At 33.5% G+C, this 26,331-nt stretch overlaps 1 protein-coding gene across 1 annotated transcript in view; it reads right to left on the bottom strand.

Moving 5' to 3' along the window:
* LOC105823749 (dihydropyrimidine dehydrogenase [NADP(+)]-like) overlaps positions 1–26,331 on the bottom strand; it is a 435,569-nt gene that overhangs the window by 238,962 nt on the left and 170,276 nt on the right. Inside the window, 1 exon segment of the mRNA XM_012661010.1 lies at positions 11,357–11,572. Coding sequence (XP_012516464.1) covers positions 11,357–11,572 — 216 coding nt within the window.

Raw genomic sequence — 26,331 nt, 5'->3', positions numbered from 1 at the left:
GATTTACTGTGAAAACCACGATTTAAAATTTAAGACTATATTTTATCTCTCCAGCCTTCTGCATTCAAGCTTTTCTCTTTTCATATTATAATACTTAACAAGGGAATTTTTGTATAAATTCATTTTCCTCTGGTTCCTTGTTGTCTATACAATCATATTTCTCTTTATATTGATCAAGAGCAGATTTCAAAATATAATGCCAATGTCTGTCTATTCACTCATTTAAAAACCATATACTAAGTGGCTGCCTACCTTATGCTGAGTATTGTAGAAGATCCAAATATCCTTGTGGCAACCTCACAGAACTCCGACTACCAGGAGCATAACTGATTAATGACCCTGGTTGTCATGCTGTGAAATCCAGCCCTGCATTTGCATTGCAACCATGCTTCCCGTGGCTCATCCAAGGACCAGGCAGGGCAGAGATACTAAGCGGGCCCTTTCCTGAGAGACATAAAGACTACCTGACGGCTCTGCTGACGCTTTCTTAGACTTCAAGGCATTCTAGGATGCTACCACTCAATCTTTCTTCCTTCTCTCCTTCACTTGAGACCAGGCTTATATCTGTCTTAAGGCTCTCCCATGTTTTTGTTTTTGTTTTTTTACGGCACCTCCCTCTGTATTTTCTCCCACAGGTATTTTTTACCTAATCAAATCCATGCGTGTTTAATCCCATCTTGGCTATCGTTTCTTGGAAGACTTGGACTAAAACCTGCTACTACATTAAAAAGTTACATGTTATCCACAAAATCTAGAAAAAATATTTCAGTATGAGAATAATTGCACGGAATTTAAGGGTTTTAAAGTAATGTGTTTTCATGTGATTAATGTTGCCAATAATTAAAATTCAACACTGGTACTAGTAAGGGGCATTAAAATAAGTCACAAAAATTAATTTTCCCCTTGCAGAAATGTCCAAGCCAAGTAGATTATAAAAATCTGCTTAGGGAACTCTTGTACCCTTCACTCTACTAAGGATACAAAAAATTAGGGGTGTTGGAGATATTAAATGTTTGGAGCATGCTGCCGGTGTGTTATGAGTCCTGCTGCCATCTCAAGCCCCAAGAGAGGGGTTAAAAGAGGGCCCACAGAGCACTTTATATGCGTTCACTACAGTTTTTTTCCTTTTCTGTTTTGGAGGGGTGGTATACAGTGCACAGTGTTTCTACTCTACTTGATATAGCTAAAGGGTGAGGTCTGAGTTGTCTGCTGCTAAAAGATGAGCTAAATAGATACATAACTGTATGGCGACCAGCCTGCATTCCTAGGATTTATCAGGACAAAGGAAATGTAAGATTTTCCTGTGGACCAGTTAAGGGACCCATATATAAAATAAGGCAATATGAGGTCACCTTAAGCTCTGTTCAATAGAGATCCCTAGAATGGCAAATGGATCTCAGTGGAGAAGAGCAAAAGAACTTAATAGGTTCCTAGGAGTTGTGTAGCGGGTAAGCCATGACCAAAGATTCAAAAGAACCATAGGGACAGTTCCCAAGTGATGGGAAGTATTTTTGAAGAATGTTTGAAAATACCCATGAGAAAGAGCCAAAAAGAAAAGCATGTCTCCTCAAGAAGAATATGCTGGCTGTACAAAATGACATCTATCCAAGACAGTGAAAAACATCTTCAAGAGGTAGTGATATTTACCAATTTGATATTTACAATATTGCTGAAAAATATATTATATATATATATATATATTGCATTCCAAAATAAAACTGTCTTCTTGATTAGAGCAGGGAAGTAGTCAGTACTTGCTAACTCCTTCAGTTCCAAGGCCTGAAGGTCACAGGGCCTGACTTCCAGAGCCTGCATTCAGGAAAAGAAAAAAAAAAAAACTAAACTTATGAAGAATCCATTTTATCTATGTCAACTGAGTAAAATTCCATTAAAGCTCAGAGAATGGAGAGAAGATAACAATTGGTTAATGTGGCCCCAGACACTTGGGTGATCATGGGCCTTTTAATATTTGAATAGTAATAAATGTCTTCTTATGAAAACAGAATGATAAAATTACGGTATAGATGATGCAAGCATAAACTTGACGATTAAACTGGTTTTATGAGAAAAGAGAGTTTGTGTGAAGAGAGAAGTGAAATTTACTGTTGAAATGGTGAATGGCAGTTAAATGATGATTAACAATGACTTCCAAATTTAATTATGTAATTTTTCTGCTTAGAACCTCTTCAAAACAGGTTTCCTGTTGTTTATACAATCACATTTAAATTCCTAGCCCAACAGGCCTTTCCCATGTCTTGGCAGCTACTTATAGTATTTTATGTGACGTTATGTTGAATCTTAAATATGCTTGACTCTCATGACCATGGATGTCCATGTGCTGTCCCTTCTGCCTAGAATAAGGACACAGCTCAAATGTGAAGTCATTTTTCTTTTTAAAAAAAAAAGTAAAGGAAAAAATACTGCTCATTAAGTAATATTTTAGTTTACGAATTTCTGTTGTCTTAAGTCAGCATTCAGTCACCATGTGTCTTTGGTGTATGTACTTTCTAAACTGGAGTTTAAGTTTTCTAGAGCAAAGACTGTGTGTATGTGTGTGTGTGTGTGTGTGTGTGTGTGTGTGAAAGAGTGTATATAAAAGGACATCAGGATACATCAAATCTTGTCCATATGCCTAAAAATGACACTTTAATGACATTTTTGGTAACTTTTCACTTTAATGGAGGGTGAATTTGGCAGGAGAGAAGTGAGAAACTGTTCCAAACATGTGAGATATTGTGGAAAAACATGCAAATGAACAAGTGGAGCAGGATGAAAAGGGCAGTGGGCTTCGTTGAAGTGAAAGAAGCAGATGAGGAAGTAGGGTAAGAAAAGGTAATTGGTGTGTAAAGGGCAGTTTGACTGAATATTTTTCTAAAAAAACAGTAACTTCCTTGAGTTAATGACATCTTATTTTCTTATGACACGTTATTTCAGAAATAGTGGGAACTGCATATTAGGGCATGCTAGTCCTTTAAGAGAAAAGAGCATAAAGAAAACTGCAATTTTGCTAAAGCTGAGTAAGTCTTGCAACAAATAGCCAATGTAGGTACTCCTTTAATAAAAATTTGACAGCAAGGTAATCATGGCTTTATATTTAAAGTTTCTTTAAAGAAGCATAAAGGATATAACTATGTAGTAATGACTAGACTCTTGTTAAAAAACAATAAAAACAATAAAGAAAACACAAAGGCAAGGAGGGTATTATGGAATTCAACTCATGTTAATTTCAGCCAAAGATTGGATCATCTAAACATACCCAAAATATGGAGATGTTTAACTAGTTGAATTTAAAATCTACAAAAGAATTATGTGAGAAAGGAAGAGGGTAAAATCAGTTTCTGAAACAGCAGGACTGTACTTTAAGGAAATTTCCATTAGCCATAATTATGAAAATTTCCCATTAACCTCAACAACAGTTTCTTAAAAAAAAAAAAAAGAACTGAATAAGAGGTATTTTCCATTACAAGTTAGTTAGGTTCAGCTACCAACTAACCCAGATCAAAACTGTACTCGTCAATTTATATTATTAAAAAGTCTTTCGAGTCTCACCTTGTCCACTCTACAAAAATGATTAGCTAATTAACAAGTGTGAAATCACAGCCTGAAACGGGAAAGAGGTGAAGATGTAATTATATTGGAAAATTGATTAGTCTGCTTCATGGTTAAAAATATTACTTTGGCTACAATTAAAGGATGTCTACTTAATATTAGAAACATATGCATTAACCTGTGTTTGGAAACAAATTACTCTCTATTTTTTATTTAACAAACTAAATCTGGCAAACGTAGCATGGTTTCAAACAGACATCGATTTAGAATTTTAGGAGAGACAATGGTGTATTCATTAGATTCTAACTTGCAAGTTTTAGCTTCAATATTAAACATATACACACAAGTGAGTGTGCAAACACACACACACACATTCTTTTGTTGTTGGAAGAGATGAGGGCTACTTCATAGAAGATCTTGCTAAGTAGTCTTGAAGTGAACATTTGGATGAAATCTCCTATAGGTCTACTACATGTGAATTGTAGCCCTTTAATAAATCCCTTCTTTATAATTTGAGGATAAGTCAATTTTATGAATTTCAATAAAACAAATCTAAGTAATAATTAAAGAACCTAGCCAGGTGACAATCAAACTAGTAGCACATGAAATTGATTTCATTTTTAAGCATGTTAAATGTTTCCTAGATAAGGATACATTGAATTTGTTTAAATAACTGTAAGTCCTTAGTTAGTGCTTACATAAATATCAGAACAATATTACACAGTAAATAGAAATTAATTATGTGAAAAATTTGAGGTTAGAACTATAGCAGTGAAAACAATGCACTGGATTATTGTTTACATATTGTTTCATAGACTTCCATGATGAGGTAAATATAGAAACTTAATGATAATAAAATAAATCCATTCTATTTAATCTTTTAAAAAAATCCCAGTCTTTATTTCTAATAAGGCCTCCAAAATGAGTTACGAAAGTAAACTATGTTCTGTATTGTAATCCAAAGAGAATTATCCAGGCTCTAAAATATTATTACATAACATATTTGTGAATTTTTCAACTTTAAATATTATCTTTAGCATTTATACTCCTGACAATGTTATTACTCAATTCTTGTCTGGTTGATAGGTGCTAGCAATTTGTGCAATTTATGCAAATGCAGGCACAGCTTCCTCTCTATTACGATAATGATAATGTGGATTGAAACAAGTTTCTTGAAATCCACATGGGAGAACAGACAACCTACATGGTAAAATTGTGCAAACCTTATTATGAGAAGGAAAACAGGACTATTTAGAAAGGAAAAAGAAAAGGCTTATGGATAGGACATGAGAGCTGTCTCCAAGTAACTGAAGAGCTGTCATGTGGAATTGTGGTTCAGATTAGAATCCTATAATTATTCATTCATCTTACAAGTATGTGTTGAGTCCTATCTGCCAGATATTGTTCTTGGCATTGGGTATGCAATAGTGAGCAAAAAAGACAACATCCCTCTTCTTATGGAACTTACTTCAATTGGCTAAAACAAAAACAAATAATTAAACAAATAAATGACCAAGAACATGGCAATTACATATGGTGATAAGTGCAGTGAAGAAAAAAACAACCAAGGTAATGTGGCACAGAGAGACTGACTTTTGAATGGTTGACAAAGGCTTCTCTGAGGAGGTAACTTTGGATCTGTGAATGATTGAGAAGCAAAAGAGAGTCATACAATGATTGAGGGCAGAGCATTCCAGGCAGAGCAAACCCGAAGCACAATGGCCCTAAGACATGAAGGAAACTGCCATGTTGGACTAGCAAGGGGGCCGGTGTGGCTGGAGAAAAATGGCATAGCAGAATTGGCATCTGATGACAGTGGAGTCACAGAAGCTTTAAAATCAAAATACTCTCTTGCTCTCTCTCTCTCACTAAAATTTTACTATGAAATTTCTGTGTTATTTGTACTTCTCAACAGAAATACAAGCATAGGTGCTACTTTGCTTGAAGGAGTGGGTAGAAAGCCCTCAGTGCACCTGTTCAGCTGAGCTCTAGGTCTCTGCAGAACACTGATGCAGTCAAACAGCCTGCATTTTAGACATAAAGTAATGAGATCCAGAGAGGACACATTACAAAAAAGCACGATATAGGGGAAAGAGCCATGGTTTGTATCAAACAGACCTTAGTTCAAATCCTGATGTGGTAGATTTAAGCCTTTGGATGGGAGGAGCCATTTCCATGCTCTTTCATCTTGATCTGGCTGTGACTTGCCCTAATCATAGAATCCAATGAAAATTATATCGTGCAACTTCCTCTATCCCTGTAGTAAGGGACCCTGAAGACATGTGCCACACTGATTTTCAAAATTGCTACAGATAAGTGATTTCTATGTGCCTTCCATTTCTCCTGTTTCTGAAAGAGACTATCAACTGTGGTTCTTAAATGTCATCCATTATTGATGAGAACTGCAAAATCACATTGCAAAGAGACATGTATATAGTCTGGAAGGATTATTGCAGCCTCTTTGGAAACAGTCTTAACTTGCTCTCTGGTCACAATAATTCACACCCTTCTCATATGCAAAGTGCATCCATCCCTTTCCAAAACACCTCAAATGTCATCTAATCATGGCATTAGGCTCAACATTTATGATCTTGTGATCTGCATCAGGTCCAAATGCTCATGAAGTTATTTGGGTTCACTTTCTCTTTATCCAGAATTCTGTGAAATAGAAAAACAAATTATCTATTTTCCATACATCCAACTTAAAATGATATGAGAAAGCTGTGATGTGATTTTGTAGTTCTTCTCATCAACAATGGATGGCATTTACCTAAGTCTTGAACATAAGCTGACCTTGTAACTTGCTTTGACCAAGAAAATATGGTGGAAGTGACAGTTTGTGACATTGGCATCTTTGTCTCAAGAGGTCTTTCAGCTTCCAATCTTGTTCTCTTAGAATACTGCTACCTTGTAAACAATCCTAAACTAGCCTCCTTGATGATGACACATACCATGAGACAAGAGAGACTGTGAAGAGACAGAGAAAAGGGCTCAGCAATTATAGCAATCCCACCTAAAGCTCCAGACATATTAGTGAGGGTATCTTGCCAGTCCCCAGGCATCCCACCACCCGACAGCAAACGTGAGTGAGGCCAGGAGATACTATGTGAAGCAGAAGTACTGCACATATGAGCCCAGCTCAAATTTCCAACCTACAAAACTGTGATCAAATAGATAATTGTTATTTTAAGTCCTGGGCAATTTGTTTAACATTCTCAGACTAGACCTTCACTTGAAGAAAAAAAATACTATCTGTCTTATACGGATATTGTGAAGATTAAGTGAGATAACTTATGCAAAACATTATCTATACATTCTAAACAGTCAATAAATATTTAATAACATGAAAAATAATAACTAAAACAACAACCTACAATATTAAAAAACATGTCCAAGATAGTGATTTAGAAGAAGCTTTGGATGGAGACAATGAGCTTAGAAAGTTGGGCCAGATGGAATCTTCAAGGCCAAAATTCTTTTCCCCACACTACACTGCCTCTCCATATTTGTTAGCCTTTATCTAGGGGTATTTATTTACTTGGAGGTGAGGGGGGAGGAACAACTCTGTATTTTTAAATCAACAGTTCATTTGTATTAATTAGTTACTCTTATTATTCCATGATGTCTCAGAGGGCAGAACAACATATAAAACATGGATGGAACTTATGAGAAGGGTGATTTGGGGTCAACAAAAGGAACACACTTCTAAAATAAATAGATCTTTCTATAGTTATAGTAGGTTGTGTTACCATAAAGATCTAGCATATTCCTTGTCAGTAAACACATTCAAGAACAGGTTACATTTCTTCTGTCAGGACTACTGACAGTGAGCCTGGAAAGTTGGGCCAGATAATTTTTATGCCCTTTCTTAATATTGCGTGAGACTTATTCTGTTTTCTCTAAAATTCTTTGCATCTTAAAAGCTTATTCAACAACCTAAGTCTTAAAATGCAATCTATGCATTTAGAAATTCCACTAACATTTTCATTTTTAGATATGTATAGATGCACTATAGAAAGAAACATAGGATATGAAAAATTTTAAAGTGCCCTTTTCTCCTTTAATTGAGATCAATACTCAAAACAATCGATTGTTTTATGCATTAACTGTCCATATGGCTGAGAAAAAGAAAGAAACTCAATATGCTCTTGCCAAAAAATCTATTTATTCATTTATCCAACACATATTTATGAAATATTTATCAAACCTTTCCTATATGCTAAGCATTGTCCTATGTGGTATACGATTGTATTTTATAGAAACAGCTACAATCAGTACTTTGATTCCAAAAAAATAATGAAGAACCTTAAATATTTTCAGTTTTTACTTATTGGCATTTTATGTTGACAGAGACCCATTATATGTTTACCTATTTACCTAATATCAAAAACTTATTAAAACAAAACCTATTCATTCAAGACATTCCTATTAAAAATCAATCACAAGTTTATAAATATATATACAAACACATATATAGCTTATAAATGAAGTAAACTGTTGCATAGGTTTAGATTTGATTTAGGATAGTAATAAACACTTCTTATTTTATTTATTTGTGTACTGATAAAGATATATGCAACTTGCAGTTAGATGTTATAGATTTGCCATATTTAATATGTAGCTCTCTGAGAGGATGAAATTTATGGAGATGATTAATGAAAACAAAATGTTTTTATCTATTTCCTATCAATATAATGTGAACACAGGTCAGGGGTTATTTTATGTGAAGTCCAAGCCATTTCTAATACTCCCAGTTAAACAGAGCACTGTTTTGTCATGATAATTTAGCTTTGATTAAACTCGACAGGTTGATTTCTCTCCCACCTTTTAAAATTTAAAATTGAAGCCAATATATATTTATATAGAAAAATAATTTGATAATTACATTTTAAATATCATTTTACCATCTTTATAAAACATAAATAGAATCTCAAGGAAGCAATCCAGTTATTTCAGGACATTCTTGAAAAGACTGATTTCAGGAGGAAGAACATAGATAATAAAAGCCATCTTTGATGTTATTTAACACAAAAGTAAACAGATCTTTTTATATTTGACATTAAAAATCTGATCATTTGCCTCCTTAAAGAAATCACATACAGCTTTTATATAGACTGCACAGTAAAGAATAATAATATTTCTGTTTACTGAGATATCAATGGCATTTCACTGTAAGTCAATGGTCTATCGGTGCTACAGAGTATTAGACCTCAATCTGGCATCTACAAATGTCAAGAGTATAAAAAAATATATATAGGATGAAAATCAAAAGCATGTTCTGAACTCCCAAAAAAATAAAAAAAGGGAAACAAAGTTCACCTAAACATATTTGCTGCAGAAATCAGTGCAATATTCAGCTGTCAATCTAGAAAAACAACGAGGGACCACACTGTCAGTAGGACAGGATAATAAAATTTCTAGCAGATGTTCAGGCAGGGCTCTAATTTTTACTGAACTCCCTTGGTAAGCATTTAATTTCTTTATTATATGCAGGCTGGGTAAATTGTACTTCATCAAAACTGTATTGTGAAATATTAATATTTCATATGATAACAAAACTCCATAGAATAACCTTTGTCATATTAAGCGCATCCAAATTTCAAATGTCAAGATTCTGAATTTTAATACATTTTAAATAGATTCTTGATTGGCATAATAAATTATAATAAGGCTAATCTAAATTGGTATACCATAATGCCACACAACTGTATAGCACATATAATATTTTAATAGACATCTTTAGTAAAAGGCTGCAGGAAAAACGCGTTCATACTACTGAGTTGTATACTACAACATATCATCAGTAAGAAAGCATAGAAAGAAGCTCATGAGATGTAATTATATATTCACAACAGGTTTAATCACTAATCAGGGGCCGTATAAGACAACAAAAAAGTAGATCTCTATGAGACAAACTACTCTATAAAATCATGTATAGAAAATAATCCTTTTTTTGAAAATGGCATTATATAAGCTGAAGGTGGCATCATTATTTTTGTCATTGCAATATGCACAAATATGTTTAAAATTATCTGCACAATATTTTGTTTTACCCACCATCAAAGTAACTAAATAGGGCTTCCTAAAAGCCCACATCATTATGTCTCATGTGCCAAATTTAATTTGCATTTGTTCATAACTCCCCTTCTTCTAAACTGATAGATTAAATTCAAATTGGAGGTTTGGAAGGAAGTTAGCTTCCACATTTATTTCTGCTGGTGATCCTAATAAAAGCAACTGCTCTTAGGTTACTGAAAGACACAGCATCACAAATCAATGCATGTCACCAACAGAGTAAAAGACTGATGTTTCTGATTAATCCGAATTCAATTTTTGCAAGCAAAGAAAATCAAATTTAAAGCAGCAAACACCTTTCTTTGCTATAATTCTTCACTTGTACCAAATTAGCCACTTATTTCTGTTTATATATATAATATATATATTTATTTTAAAAAATAGCATAACTAAAAGAGTCAGTAAATGCCAAGACTCAGTTTTCCCCAATAGATTAAACGTTTGGATTATGACTTTCCAGTAATTCTTAAAGGATGAATTAAAACAAAGACAAATATACTATCAATATTCTACAAGGTTATAAACAATTGATTCATGAAATTCTAAAGCCGAATCCAATATTTTCTGTTCATTCTTATACTTTGTTTAATAGAAGTATTTCTAAATATTCAGCCAATGTATTTGAAAAAGAACTTCTCCTTAGTTATTTAAATATAAAAATATTTAAGAAGTATTTTTACGCTGGTTTTTCTAACTTTTGAGGATTCTCTCAATTTTCTTGACCACATTTAGACATAGCATCTTGTGAAGCTGTCAGAATAAGACAGCCTTAATGGTTTAGCCATAATAATGCCAGCTATTGATCTTAGTAAGAGGAAAAAGAGGAGAGAATGTGTTTAATGGGGCATGTTTGTTCTCTATTATTTTCTTTGCCTAAGGATAAGGCTGATTCAAATAATGATACTCTTTTCTTATTCACTAGATTTACACATTCTTATACATTAATTATTACTAACTACCAGTTAGTACTAAATACACTGAGAGGTTTAGCATTTATAATCTTATGATTAAATGGTCTAAAACTGTTAAATTCTGCTGCTCTTTTCTAATTCAAAACCATATAAGGATGCAACCCTCTACTGTATAAAGCATCCTAGTTTGAAAACATGCATTTATATGCTTTGTGTACTTTAAAGAATAAATTTCAACCTTAATACATAGTTTATTTCCTATTATGTATAGAATGTCCACTTTTGGTGTGAGCACAAAGTCATGTCAAATGAAACTCAGAGTATGTGTTTTTGAGGAAATTTTCTATATTAAAAAATTAATGAAGAATTTTATTGCTAGCACCAATGAATTACACTGAGAGATTCTTTTTGACATGAATTGGATCCTAGGATTTAGTGCAAACCAAGCGCATTGTCTTCCTAACTCTGAATTGAGGCATAAGTCCTCAGATTCATACACATTTAGAAATCACAAAAAAATTAATGTCAAAATAATAAAGAGTTTGGGATTATTAAATGAAATAGTCCCTTTTGTAATATTTGTACTTTTGATGCTTTCTAGGTGATACAAAATGAGAAATATATATCTCCCCCTCTTTCCATGGGACAGAAGAAAAGGACAGAAACTAAAGACTAATGTGTAATGAATGATAGGGCTTGTCAAATAGTTTAATAATTACTATTTTTTGATTAAAAAATCTAGATCTTTCCATTATAATATTTATACCTCAATTAAAACACATGATAGACATTTAAACTTGGCTTCAAAAATATTTTCTTACCTTATCAAGAGAGAAAGTTTTGGTCAGAGCAAAACTCCATCCAGCTTCAAAAGCTCTTCTAATCATTGACGTGCTGGTAGCTGGAGTTGCACTAGCAAGACCAAAAGGATTTATAAACTTCAGTCCGGCCATTTCCACACTGATGTCCACCAGATCAATAGGAGTGTAAAAGAGGGGTAGCTCAGGCTTGGCAGAAACTGAAGCTCCATATTGTGACTGTAAAAAATAAACAAATAATTCCTGTTGCATCACATCTAAATTGTCCATATAATATTTTACCAAAAATCACTTCAAGGTAACATTCGAATTAATATAGTTACATCAGTATGTTTACAATGACAAAAACTGGCAAAAATTCAGTTAGCAGTGAATCCAATTCATATAATATCATTCATACTTATTTAATTTCAAGGATAGTATAGAGAGTATTAACAGAAATAAAATCAATTAAATAAAAAAACCCCACTCATTTAAAACATAAAGATTCAAACACAAAAGGTAATAATTACAGAATTTCTCTCCCTGGTCCCATAACCTAGCTTCTTTGTATTTAATTTATGAGAATGTCCTTAGTACTCAGAGATACGGGCAGCAGCAAGTGAGGAGGCCTAAATGCAATTTCCAGTAATCTCACTGCTGTTTATGTGATTTTAGGAAAGCCACCTAGCATGTCCCTGTCTTTTCTCCTCTATAGTTTTCAGTACAACAGCAGGAATGTTGCTTGCCTAATTTCCTACCTCATAGGGATATTGGAAAATGCAGGAAATCATAAGCCACAGGGAGACATCTCATTTGGAAAGTGGGTAACATACTCATGTGCATTAGGGGAGTTTGTTTCAGAAACCAAACAGGTATCAGTTTATGTCAAAATCTTCAGTTGGCACTGAAAACTATAAATTTACCTTTGTTCAATGATTTCTGTAATAATGTTACCTTGCGGGATTATTGGAATGATTTAATGAAAACACTTATGCATAGCACATAGGTGCTTGCTAAATGTTGTCTTCCTTTCTGTCTGGGAGGTTATTAAAGATCTCATCAGGCCTTTTGTTTCCAAAGTGCTTGTCTCTTCCTTGCTCGCTCTCGCTTCCTCCTTCCTTCTCTCTCTCTCTTTCTCTCTTTTCCTCTCTCTTTCTCTCTGTTTATCTCTGAAAGACAAATAATACTGGAAAATGTAAAAAGGATGAATTTTCTCAGCCAAAGCAGTTACTGAATGGACAGGGCTAGTTAATTCAAAAGTAAAACTCCTTTCTCTTGTGAATCATCACTCAAAAGAGAAGTTACTTGAGCAGAACTTTAATTTTACAGGAGTGCGTCTTGTGTAGATAAAGATTGCCATGACTTGCATAGAAATTATTTCTGGGCCTCTACCACTTATAATGCAAAGCAAAGTTCACTTAATATGTAAAAAGGCATCAAACTTGTCATTTGAAACACTAATGTGTCTCTGGTATCTGCAAAGAGGTGCCTGATGGCATCCAGGCTTCAGCTATGGCAAGCGCCTTCTGCCAGGGATGGTCTGGGCTTCAAGGCGCATTTCTGAACATTAGTCAGTCTGACTGTGAAAATAATTTCCTCTGTCTTCAAATAAGATTGCAATACTATTAAAAGGATTATTAGCAAAGACAAAAGCCATAATACGTAATATAGGCAAGTGGTAGGTAATTAGAGATGTGTATATGGATGTGTGTCCATGTCAGTATGTACAAGGATGAATGTAGAAGAAATCCACCCTGGAGGTATTTGCTTAGCTCCATGTAAGCATAATTTAAATAGAATCAATCAAGTTGTAGGTTAGACTGAGAAAGAATTTCCTAACACCAGGAGTTGGTTAATAATGAGAAAAATTTAGAAGCACCTTCCCTATCCGCAGAACCTTAGAAACAACGTTGGGTAACCTTGTCTGTCATCCCACTAGCAGAAACATAAGTGGTCCCATGTACTTGTATTTTGTATGATGAAATAAATGACACTACAAGTTTCCTTCTCTTTTTATGGCTGTGTACTGAAATATCTAATCTCTTCAATCTTACAGATGAATTTTAGTTTGTTCATAATTGTAGCTATATATGGCATTAGGCAATAGCCCAAGGAGGCAGATATATATGTGTAGTTCAACTTTCATTGCTTAACTTATTGTAGTTTTCAATAAATAAAACATCGCTATGAAATTCTTAAGAAGATTGCTTCTGCATCTTTGCAATTATGAATTGAGCTGCTATAAACATTCGAGTGCAAGTGTCTTTTTTATAAAATGCCTTTTTTTTTCTCTTTGGGTAAATACCCAGTATATGTATACTGTGGAGTACTACTCAGCCATAAATAAAATGGTGAACTAATACCCTTTGTAACAACCTGGATGGAACTGAAGACCATTCTTCTAAGCACAAGAATGGAAAAACAAACACCACGTGTACTCACTGTTAAACTGGAACTGACCTATCAACATCGTGTGCACAAATGGTAGTAAAACTCAGCAGAAACCAAGCATGTGAGAGGGGGAGGAGAGGGACAGGCAAATTCACACCTAATGGGTACATTGCACGCTATCTTGGTGTTTGGCACACTTATAATTTTGACCCAAATGGCACAAAAGCAATTTATGTAACCAAAACCTTTATACCCCTGTAATACTCTGAAATTAAAAAAAAAGAAGATTGCTGCCTTAATACTTAGAAAGGAAATTATTTGAACAAATTTTACAATATTCTCCTTAAGCTTCAAAACAAAAACAAAAAAGAAACATCAATCAAACAACAAATAACAAAAAATAAACATACACATATATAAAATTCCTTCAAATAAGAAATACCGCTTTTTAAAATTTTATATTTTCTTTTAATCACAAAAATAACTGTCGATATGTATGTAAAATGCAACCTAAAATCTTCACTGGTAATAGGCAGTGTTTATACCATGCATACACAGGGCTATTTTTTCTTTTGTCTTTGTGGCTTTTTGCCACAGTGTGGAGCTACAGCAACCTATTCTGTTCAACCTCACAGTATATCTATGTCCTGATATACACTTTCTTTTCTCAAGTTTAAAAGGCTATTTCCCCTCTGTAGCCTTGCTCAAGGAACTCAAATATCTCAAGGTCCAGCTCTCACCACGAGGCTAATTTCTCCCAAATTCCAATTGTAATCTTCAAACTCAGCTTTCCAGGAAGCTTCGAGACCTTTGGGTGTGGATACTTTGCCCTTTCTTCAAGCTCAACTTGTTTATCTCATTGTATTCTCTTCTAAAGAATATGTTATCCAGATTTTCAATTTCAGACAATACTATTTTTCCAGTCATGCAATAGTGTTAGCAAATAACAGATATAAAATAATAACCTAGATGTTGAATGGGGATTAGTTCCATAATGATTCTACTATAGAAAGGAATGCTATGGTAGCATAAGAAATGATACAGAAGAAAAGAATTTATTGACGCGAAAAATGTATTTTTCAGATACTAAGTTAAAAAATAGTGAGTTAACATTAAAATTAAATTGAAAGTTTTCAGTAAAATATACATGTATATCTATTTTGCTATGTTTGTATTTATCCATCTATCACAAAGGGTAAACATCAATATGTTAACAGAATTATCTCTCAGAATCAGAGTTTTAGATGGCCTTTAATTTTTAAATTTTTGCTTATTGTATTTTTCATGTTTTCAATAATGAACACAAGTTAATTTATATAAGACGAATACATTTAAAGGTATACTAAAACAATTTTTTAAAAGAAGCGATGATAATCTAAAACCCAATCAAGGAAATGGCCTGTTTAGTTTCCTCCACGGACTGTATTAAATCAACATTTTCAGTTCTATTTATTATTATTCACCAAACTTAAAACAGATAGAGAGCTAGAACAGTCAAAGAGATGATTTATTTTAAAAACGTTATTTTACAAAGAGAAAACTAAAGCCAAAGAAGTTTAAATGAATATCACTTACTGCATTCTAAGTTACTCAATTAGTGGCAAAACAACAATAAAATATATATATTTTTTCTATCTTGTTGGGTAATGTTCTTAAGCTACCCCTAAAAATCAAATGTTCCAATCATTTCTACTCAAAAATACTTTGCGCCTCGCTGCCTCTGCACCTTTCACATTCCGGATCTTTCTTCTCCGCCTATTGAAAAATACTTATTCTGAAGTCCTCCCTGGTCATTACAGATAAATTATTTTGTCTGGGACACTCCTAGGGCATAAAAACTAAAATTCTTTTAATTTATGAATTACATTGAAAATATGTGGTTATAAATTTAAGCATTAACATGCTTGAACTTCCCCATATTTTTCAGCAAAACAATTTAAAATTTCTTTGAATGGCATATTCTGATTGTTTCCATAATGTAGTCCCAATATACCTAGTTAGACTCAATTCTTAACATTCATATAGAGCTATTTTCATTCATTTATTTATTCAGCAAGTATTTATTAAAAACTTGATGATATACAGATGAACAACACAAAGTCCCTGAATTTTATAAACATAAAAACACAAAAAAACTACTAACCAACCTACCACCAACCAACCACAAACTTTAAACTACATTGTTCATCACACTGTTACATGTCTCCATACTTTATCTAACGCATTTTCACCTGCCTAAAATACACATGTAAGACTTTGCCAGCCATCGAACTCCTAATAATCCTTTCAAACTCAACTGATTCATTTGAGCATATGCCTCCTGGCTTAATACCATCTATAGCCTTTTCTGATGTAGCTCACTCTTTTATTTGCTATTTTACAATTTAAAATATGCTTCTACTTCAGTGGTCATCATACTTGGCTAATACATACATGTTAATTTTCTCTTCAGATAGATCATAAGCTCTATGAGGAGAGCGATCGACAGTGACCTACTCAATTATCTCCACTGGAATTAAAAATATGCATCTCTATAAAATACTCTTGAAAGCAAGTCTGTCCTCTGTAGATATATAGATAAATAAAATCACTTTTTCACATGGCAATTCTCAAATATGTTTTAAGAACTATCATATGTTTTCTAAATCTCCATTTCTCCTCTAGGCTAAACATTTTTATCTTTATAATTATTTTATATTATAATTATAATGCTTTTTGACATTCTAGTTGTCCTTGTTGGATGTCTTATTTACTTATATGTTCTGAAATTGAGGCATCTGCTAACATAGTTGAAACATTTAAATATAAGAACTTAAATTTTCGTCATTCCTTTCTTTCCCTTCCCACTCTAAAGCAAGAAGCATCTTATCTGGACATCACCGTGACATCTTTGTTCAAAATACACCTAATGGGAAAAATGAAAGAAAACTACAAAAGCAAAAGAAACCGAAATCATAAAGAACTGAGATGAGGATGGTAAAAATGGCAATTAAGGAAAAGCTAAGTGTCCAAATTTTAGAGTGTAAAGACAAAATAATTCCTTTTCAGAAGTCTTTGCTTTTTGCTTTTTAGAAAACATATAGAAATTGAAAATGACAGTGATAACTAAAGATTACTTTTTTAAAAGTTTGCTTTTTTTCACCCTTAGAATTTTTGGGAGGAGACAGTGAAGATTTTAGTCACTTACAATTACAATTTCTAAATGTTAACTCCATATCAAGCATAGACTATGAGAGGTACCGAATTTATATTGGTTATACTTATTTCTTGTCCATTTCATTTCCATCTGCAAATGCCTTCAAGGTTCTTTACTATACATAGCATAAAGCATAAACTCCTAAATACTATATAATCTCTATGATGATCTGGATCTTCCCCCGCCCCACCCTTTCTAATCTCATTTCCTACTACTCCCTTTCAATATCTTTTACTTCAGCTTATTGAACTGTTTATAATTCCTCAAATAAAATAATATCATTAATTCATCTATGCATTTTGATTTTTTTTTTGACCTAGAATGTTCTTTCTTGCCTGGTTTTGATGCTTTGAAAATTCCAACTAAGTTTTCAAGACTCAGTCCTTGTTGTCATCTCCACTAGGAAACTTCCTTGATTTCCCACAAGCAAAGTCATTCCCTTATCAGACTCTGTGCCTGTTTGCTTACATAGATATGTGTCTTGTTTGATTTAATTTCAGCACCTAGCATAAGACACATAGATATGTGTCTTGTTTGATTTAATTTCAGCACCTAGCATAAGATCCTTCACCTAGAAGGATGCTCAAAATATTTATTGAATTCATCAGACTAGTGACCTTGGGTACTTAGCTTTTTTTTCATAACAGTTCCCAGTAAGGTGATAAACAGTTGTATGAAATTATTTAGATGAAATAATCATTAACTTTATCCCAAATATCTAAAAGTCCATTATTCTATGATTCTAATGTAGCAATATTCAACCCTTACCTCTGGAAGACTGTTGAATTTAAGAAAGGCTCCCCAAAGAGCCATCTAGTGGGAATGATAAGTAACTATTCTGGGTAATTAAGTTGCTATGCAAACGTATACGTTCTATAAGTCAGTCACGGGGTGTGACATACATTTTCACCAATCTCACAATTTTGCCAGAGTCTTGCCTAAAATAAAGTATTTTTCTACCCTCCCTGACTTTTGACTTCCAGCTTATAATGGACTCTTTTGGTGGCAAGTGACAGAAACTAGACTCAGATGGTTATTGTGAGGATACAGGAGTATCTTGTGAAACTCAAGCAGGAATGCAGCTGGGCCTCCAGGAAGTGCTGGGGATTGTCAAAGAAAGCCATGGGATCCTTCACTCTCTCTCCTCCTCTATGTACATCTACTTTATTCTTCTCTCTCTACCAACTGGCTTCTACTTCTTTACCCAGAATGATTATTATTTTATAGGTCTAGCCCAGTCATTTTTAACTCTACATTATCAGAAACATGTAGGAGTTTTAAAAGTTCTGATATCCAGACCAGACATATTCCATTCTAATTATATCAGAATCCCTCAGGGTGGGACTCAAACGTTAGTGTTCTTAAAAGTACCTCGAAGGGATTGTACTGTGTATCCAAGGTTGAGAATAACTTCTCTAGTAATATGAATTCACCTCCTAATTCCTAAATCTCAAGAGATTCAGGTTTGGCCAAGATTGCGTTAGACGTCTACTTTATTCAACTAAGTGGCTACTGAAGGCCTGTTCAAGAAAACAAAGTATTGTTTAGGTTGCGCACATACCCTAAAATGTGCTCACATGAGCCCCCTACCTGCTAATAAAGTATCAGCTCTGACAAGCATCAACACATTGCCCAAATGTCAAGGCCTAGTGTAAAAATAGGACACATTTTATTCTCAAAATCAATAAGATACTTGTCCATTTGCAAGTAATACTTATGCCACACTGAGTAATAAGTGTTTTGTACTTATTCTCTCTTTTTTAATCACGATTCTTCAAGGTAAGCATTATTCTCCTGTTGAAGATGAGGAAAGTGAGGCTCAAAGAAAGTAAACAGCTTTTCCAAAGGTAAGCAGTTAATAAATGGTACAGCGAGACCTGAATCCAAAGCTTACACTTACTACATCATATCAAGTAGCCCCACCTTATATAAAAATTATTTTTCTAAATATGAATGTCCTCAAAACAGGAAACTAACCTGAAAGTTACTCATGGTTTGACTAAACACACACACAGAACACATACACACACTGAAAAACCTTATCAAAAATTAAAATCATATACCATTCAAGTATCATTAAGATAATCATAATGCCTTTAATTTGATAATAGAAATAAAATAAATACAGCATAAGCTATAATGACTTATTTTATTATTAAATTATTAATATTTACTACTGGTTCCTTCTGTTATTCCTGGTAAAGTCATGGAATTATAGCAGAGACATTTGCATGTATAATAGCTATGTTGCTGGCAAAAACCAACTCACATCATAATTATGTATCTCAATTCCATTTTTCTCCTAATTTGCTTTCCTATAATGAAATTCAAATAAATAAATAAGTACTACTAAAATCAAAACTATCGGTAGTGTTATATTTGATAGGAGGAGAGAAAAACACCATCACTACGTTCCACCCAATTTAAAATCATTAAACAGCTTTCACTTACTCATTTTATTTACATTTCACTAACATAACTACAGTGGACTCTATTGTGGGGTACGGCTGCTTTGAACCATCCATTCTGAGATTATTTCAAGGCAAAAAATAAATGAGATTATGTAGCTAGTGCATTAATTCATAGGCTAGATTAATGCATTAATTAACTCCAGCTACTTTGCCCTTTGAAGAAATATCTATTGTGAAAAAAAAAAACTTACAAGGTAGACATTAATTTGGATAACTATTTCTGTGATGGAAAAGACTAGATCTAGCAATTACAATTATAACATAAAATCAGATTTCATTTCTCCATTTTCATTAGTGATGAAAATTTTAGAAAAATACGAGGTTGCAGAAAAGTTTTGACAAAATAATGATTCCATTTTATACATTTCTTTAAAGGACTATATTAACATTCCTCATAAAATACTTGAAACCTGAGCATAGAATAAGGCTAGATAATTAAATGAAATTAACTGGCCCCAGGATGTAGTGGTCAGTACTCTGAAATCTGAAGATTAAATGATATTAACTCAAATCCATGTGATTTTTCTCCACCTAAACTCTATCCCCATCCCCAATCATCACCTCTTTAGCAACTTGTGGTAGTATCACGCAAAATCTCTCCCCCTTCAACAATAACAAATAAAGATATTCCTCCCCTCGTTTTCCCCATTTATTTTATGACACTACTATCCATCCAGCTTGAGCCAAAAATCTGTTTAATGTATTATTTTTGATATCTCTTCCCTCTCGATTCCCATTTCTATTCTACCAGAATCTGATGATTTTTATCTCCATTCTCATCACCACTATTACCTCCTACTAGGACTACTTGTTACTGGTTTCCCCATTTTCCTTCCCTACTACACCCACTCTTTACTTTGCACCAGGGTAGCCTTTTAGGAACATAAATTTATTGTGTTATGTCCTTGATCAAAACTTTTCATTAGTTTCTCATCTGATTTTGTTAATATTCTAACTTTTTGTTAAAGTCTACAAGATCTTTCATGATCTGGTGCTGTCTATACATTCAAACCTCCCTTATGCCACTCTCTGTAAATATACATATCATAGGCACATGTGACTGCCACCAAACTGTCTTTCCTTGGGTGTTTGCACTTGGTATTCTCTCTTCCCGGCAGGCTAGTTTTTCATCCTTCTATTAATATTTTCATGTAAACTCTCATCCCATTGTCAAGTACCAGCTCTTTTAGGAATCTAAGGTAGTAACATCAGTGAGCCAAGTAAACTTGTAAAATATGCTTCCTAAACCACGGGTGTCCCATGATCTAAAATATTTCTGTGGCATACTCAATTTTTCTACAATATTTTTCAAATGCCTATTACATAGCAGATGTTGTCTGGATGCTAGGAACATAGCAGTAAACGGAGTACATTTTCTTTCTTTTTTAAAATAAGTGTCCAATTTTATTAAAGGTTCAAAAACTGCTTTACTAAAACATTATTTTTTATTAGTTATTTACATATTAATATAGTGAGAGCAGTATTATTGTACATGTCTTTCTTCCACAGGCCTACATAATTGATATGCTAAAAACATAAGTAATGTATCCAATTTGGTGAGTTTAGACACATGTATACACTCATGTTACCATCACTACAATCCAGGTAATAAACATATCCATCTCCTCCAAAAGTTTCTTTGTGTCGCTTGGTATTTATGTTTCCTTCCTTCCTTCCTCCCTTTCTTCTCCCTTTTTTCTCCTCTCTTCCTTCCTCTCTTTTCTTTCTCTCTTTCTTTCTTTCCTTTTTTTTTTCTTTTTTGTGGTTAGAACACTTAACATGAGAGCCACCCTGTTAAATTTTTAAGTACACAATACCTTATTGTGATGTTATACAGCAGTACTTTAGAACTTACTAATTTTGTATAACTGTAACATTATAACCAACACTCCCTCACATCCCCCTCACCTCATCCCCTGGGAACCATCATTCTATTGTCTATTTCCATACATCTGAGTAGATGCCCCCTATAGGAGGAATCATCCAGCATGTGTTCCTCTTTGACTGATGTTTAACTTAGCATAATGTCTTCCAGGTCCATCCATCTTGTCACAAATGACAGGATTTCCTTCTTTTTTGAAGCTGAATAATATTCTAGTAGATGCATATACTATAATTTCCTTATCCATTCATCCATCAAAGGACATTTAGGTTTTTTCCATATTTTGGCTATTGGGAATAATGCTGCAATGAACATGGGAGTGCAGATATCTATTTGAGATACAGATTTCAATTCTTTTGGATATACGAGGTCTGTCCGGAAAGTATCTAGCCATGTAATATGAAAAATAGAGACATTTACTGAAAAAGAGAGAAGAGGCAAGAAACATTGTACATAGGAAAATGATGCCTCAGTCCCCTTCAAAGTAGGCACCTTGGGACCTCACACAGTTCTCCCAGCATTTCTTAACCTAACCTGTACACGTTCAATATTCTCAGATGTTCTGCTTGTTGCAGGCCTTCTAGAACATGGATCACTTTCAATAGATTCTCGATCATCTTTGAAGCATTTGTGCCACACTTTATTTGTGCTGCACTCATTGCATTGTCCCCGAAAGCCTTCTGAATCATCCTAATAGTTTCTGCAGAGGAATGGTCAAGCTTAAAGCAAAATTTGATGCACATTCGTTGCTCTACTCAGTCATTTTAAATGCCACGGCCACACAGTACACATACTCACTCAATGGCACCTAGCGCCCCACTGACTAGCACAGGGCAGTCGTCATTGTTCGGGCACGCGCATCCCAGTCCACGCTCCTTGGCCACCAATATACATCGATGTTGTGCAGATTGTTCTCATTTTATTAACAGTGGGTGGATACTGTCCGGACAGACCTTGTATACTCAGAAGTGGGATTGTTGGATCATATGAAGAGTGCTATTTTACATTTTTTGAGGAGCATCCATATTGTTTTTCATAGTATTAATATTAATAGCTATATCATTTTACATTACCACCAAGTGTGAGTTTCAATTTCTCCATAATTTTACCAAACTTATCTTTTGTTTTTTTTGATAATAATCATCCTAACAAGTGTGAGGTGATGTCTATCTCATTGTGGTTTTGATTTGCATTTCCCTGATGATTAGCCATGTCAAGCATCCTTTCATATACCCATTGGCCATTTCTATGTCTTCTTTTATGAAATGTCTATTCAAATCATTTGCTCATTTTTAAATTAGGTTTTTTAAATTTTTGCTATTGAATTTAAGGAGTTTCTTATGTAGTTTAGAAATTAACCCCTTGACAAATATATGGTTTGTAATTTTTTTTTCCTACCATTCTGAAGGCTACCTTTTCACTCTATTGTTTCCTTTGCTATGCAGAGGTTTTTAGTTTGATATAGTCCTACTTACCTAGTTTTGCTTTCATCGACTGTGCTTTTGGTGTCATATTCATGAAATCATTGCCAAACCAATGTTATGAAGGTTTTACCAGGTTTCTCTCTGTGAGTTTTACAGTTGTTGGTCTTTTGTTTTATTCATTAATTCATTTTGAGTTAATTTTTGTCTACGTTGAAAGATAAGGGTCCAATTTCATTCTTTTGAATGTGGATATCGAGTTTTCCCCACATCATTTACTGAAGAGACAATTCTTTCCCCATTGTGTATGCCTGACACCTTTGCTGAAGATCAGATGACTGTATATGGCATGATTGTATATGGTATGAGCTATTTTGTTCCATTGGTCTATGTGTATGTTTTATGCCAGTACCATACTGTTTTGATTACTGTTGTTTTGTAATTATTTTGAAATCAGGAAGAATGATGTTTCTAGCTTTGTTCTTCTTGCTCAAAATCGCCTTGGTTATATGGGTCTTTTGTGGATTCATATAAATTTTAGGATTAATTTTTCTATTTCTATAAAAACCATCTTTAGGATTTTGACAGAGATTGTGTTGAATCTGTTCATAGACATTTTAACATTAGTTCTGATCCACGAGCAAGAAATGTCTTTCCATTCAAATGTATCTGCTTTAATTTCTTTCATTACTGTTTTATAATTTTCAATTTACAAGTCTCTCACCTCCTCAGTCAGGTTTATTCCTAAGTATTTTATTCTTTTTGGAGTTACTGTAAATGGAATTGTTTTCTTCATTTTCTTTTTGGATAGTGTGCTGTTGGTTTATAGAAACACAACTTATTTTTGAATGTTGATTTGAACCCTGCAACTTTACTGAATTTGTTTATTAGTTATACAGTTTTTTGTGGAGTCTTTAGTATTTTCTACATATAAGATCATGTCGTCTGCAAACAGAGTTAATTTTTCCTCGTTTTCTGATTTGGATGCCTCTTATTTCGTCTTCTCGCTTAATTATTCCAGTTGGCACTTCCTGTATCTTGCTGCATAAGACTGGTGAGAGTGGGCATACCTGCCGTGTTCCAGATCTTAGAAGAAAATCTTTAAATTTTTTACTGTTGAGTGTGACGTTAGCTGTGAGGTTTTCATATCTGACCTTTATTGTGTTGAGGTAAGTTCCTTATATACCTAATTTGTCAAGTGTTGTTATTACTAATGGATGTTGAATTTTGTCAAATTATTTTTCTGCATCTATTGAGATGATTGTATATTTTTTGCCTGTCATTCTATTAATGTGGTGTATCCCATTTAGTGATTAGTGTAAGTTGAAACATCCTTGCATCCCAGGAATGAATCTCACTTTATGGGCATTTATAAGTCATAATGTATGATCCTTTTTAATGTGCTGTTGAATTTGGTTTGGTAATATATTTTTGAGAATTTTTGCATCCATATTTATCAGAGATACTGACCTGAGATTTCCTTTGCTTCTGGTGTTCTTGTCTGGCTTTGTTATCAGGGTAATGCTAGCCTCATAAAATTAGTACGAAGGTGCTCACTCTTCTATTTTTGAGAGAAATTTAAGAAGGAAGGATATTAATTCTGATTTGAAAGTTTGGTAAAATTCACTTGTGAACTTTGCTTTTATGGGAGGTTTTAATTACTGATTCAATCTCCTTATTTGTTATTGGTCTGTTCAGGCTTTCTTCTTGATTCAGTTGATAGGCTGTATTTTTAAGGAATTTATCTATTTCTTCCAAGTTGTCAAATTTGCTGGCATGTAATTGTTCATAATAATCCCTTGTGATCTTTTTCATTTTATTTTTCTATTTTTTAATTTCAGAATATTATGGGGGTATAGATGTTTTGGTTACATAAATTGCTTTTGTACTGTTTGAGTCAAAGTTATAAGTGTGCCCATCCCCCAGATAGTGTGTATTGTATCCATTAGGTGTGAATTAACTATGAAATATTGAGGAAGGAAATAGCAGAGGACACAAAAAGGTGGAAAAACACACCATGCTCATGGATTGCCAGAATCAACATTGTTAAAATGTCTATACTACCCAAAGTGATCTACAGATTCAATGCAATCCTGTTGAAATACCAACATCATTTCTTACAGATCTAGAAAAAATAATTCTACTCTTTGTTTGGAACCAGAGAAGACCCCGTATAGCCAAAGCAACCTTAAGCAAAAAGAACATATTGGGAGGCATCAATTTACCAGACTTCTAAACTACAAGGCTATATAACCAAAACAGCATGGTACTGGCACAAGAGCAGAGACAGACCAATGGATCAGAACAGAGAACACAGATACAAAATCATATTCATATTGCCCTCTGATTTTTGACAAAGCAGACTTTTTTTATTTTTGTGGGATTGGTTGCATTGTCTCCTCTTTCATTACTGATTTCATTTATTTGAATCCTCTCTTTTTTTCTTAATCTAGCCAGGGAATTGTCAATTTTGTTTACCTTTTCAAAAAACAACTCTTAGTTTTGTAGATTTTTTCTATTATATTTCTATTCTCTATTTTATTTATTTTGTTCTTATCTTTATCATTTCCTTTCTTCTGTTAACTATGATCTTAGTTTTTTTTTTTTTCTAGTTCTGTGATAAGTAAGGTTGTTTATTTGAGATCTTTCTTCTTTTTTAATGTAGGCATTTATTGCTATAAAATTTCCTTTTAATATTGTTTTTGAGTAAATTTTGGTATTTTGTGTTTTTGTTTTTGTTTACCCTGAGGCATTTTCTACTTTTCCTTTCAATTTCTTCTTTGACCCAATGGTTGTTTAAGAGTGTGTTGTTTAATTTTCATACATTTGTGAATTTTTGTGATTTTATTTTGTTACTAATTTAATTTCTGATTTTATTCCATTGTGGTTGGAAAAGATACTTAGAATGATTTCAGTTTTATTAAATTTGATTAAAAAAACTTTTTTTTTGTGACCAAGCATGTGATCTATTCTAGAGAATTCTACAATAGAATGTGTATTCTAGTGCTATTCAGTGAATGTTCAATATATGTCTGCTGGTCTATTTGATCTACAGTGCTGTTCTGCTGAGATACAAATATTTATTCTGCTAAATATAGTGGGATTTCTGATGAGAAATCTACTATCTCCTTACTAATTAGTTGTCTGTATGATCTATCTGTTCTTGAAAGTGGAGTATTGAAGTCTCCTGCTATTATTTTAGTGCTGCATAGCTCATCCTTCAGATTTGTCAATGTTTGCTTTATATATTTAGTTGCTTTCATTTTGGGTGCATATATATTTATAATTGTTGTATCTTCTCATTGAATTGACCCCTTATCGTTATGTCATGACTTTCTTTGTCTCTTGTGACAGTTTTTGACTTAAAGGGAACACTCCTTATCCCTTCTGGTTACTATTCATATGAAATATATTTTTCTATCTCTTCACTTTCAGCCCATGTGTCTTTAAATTTAAGGTAAGTGCCTTGTAAGTGGAATATGGTTGAGTCTTCTATTTTTAATCCAGTCAGCTACCCTATGTCTTTTGACTGGTGGATTTAATCCATCTACATGTAATTATTGATAGGTAATAATGTATTATTGCCATTTTGTTAATTGTTTTCTGTGTGCTTTGTTGTTGTCTTGTTACTCTCT

The sequence above is a fragment of the Propithecus coquereli genome, unplaced genomic scaffold (assembly GCF_000956105.1).
Source record: "Propithecus coquereli isolate 6110/MARCELLA unplaced genomic scaffold, Pcoq_1.0 Scaffold7, whole genome shotgun sequence".
NCBI classification, from domain to species: Eukaryota; Metazoa; Chordata; class Mammalia; order Primates; family Indriidae; genus Propithecus; species Propithecus coquereli.
This window is presented reverse-complemented; position numbering and strand designations above follow the sequence as displayed.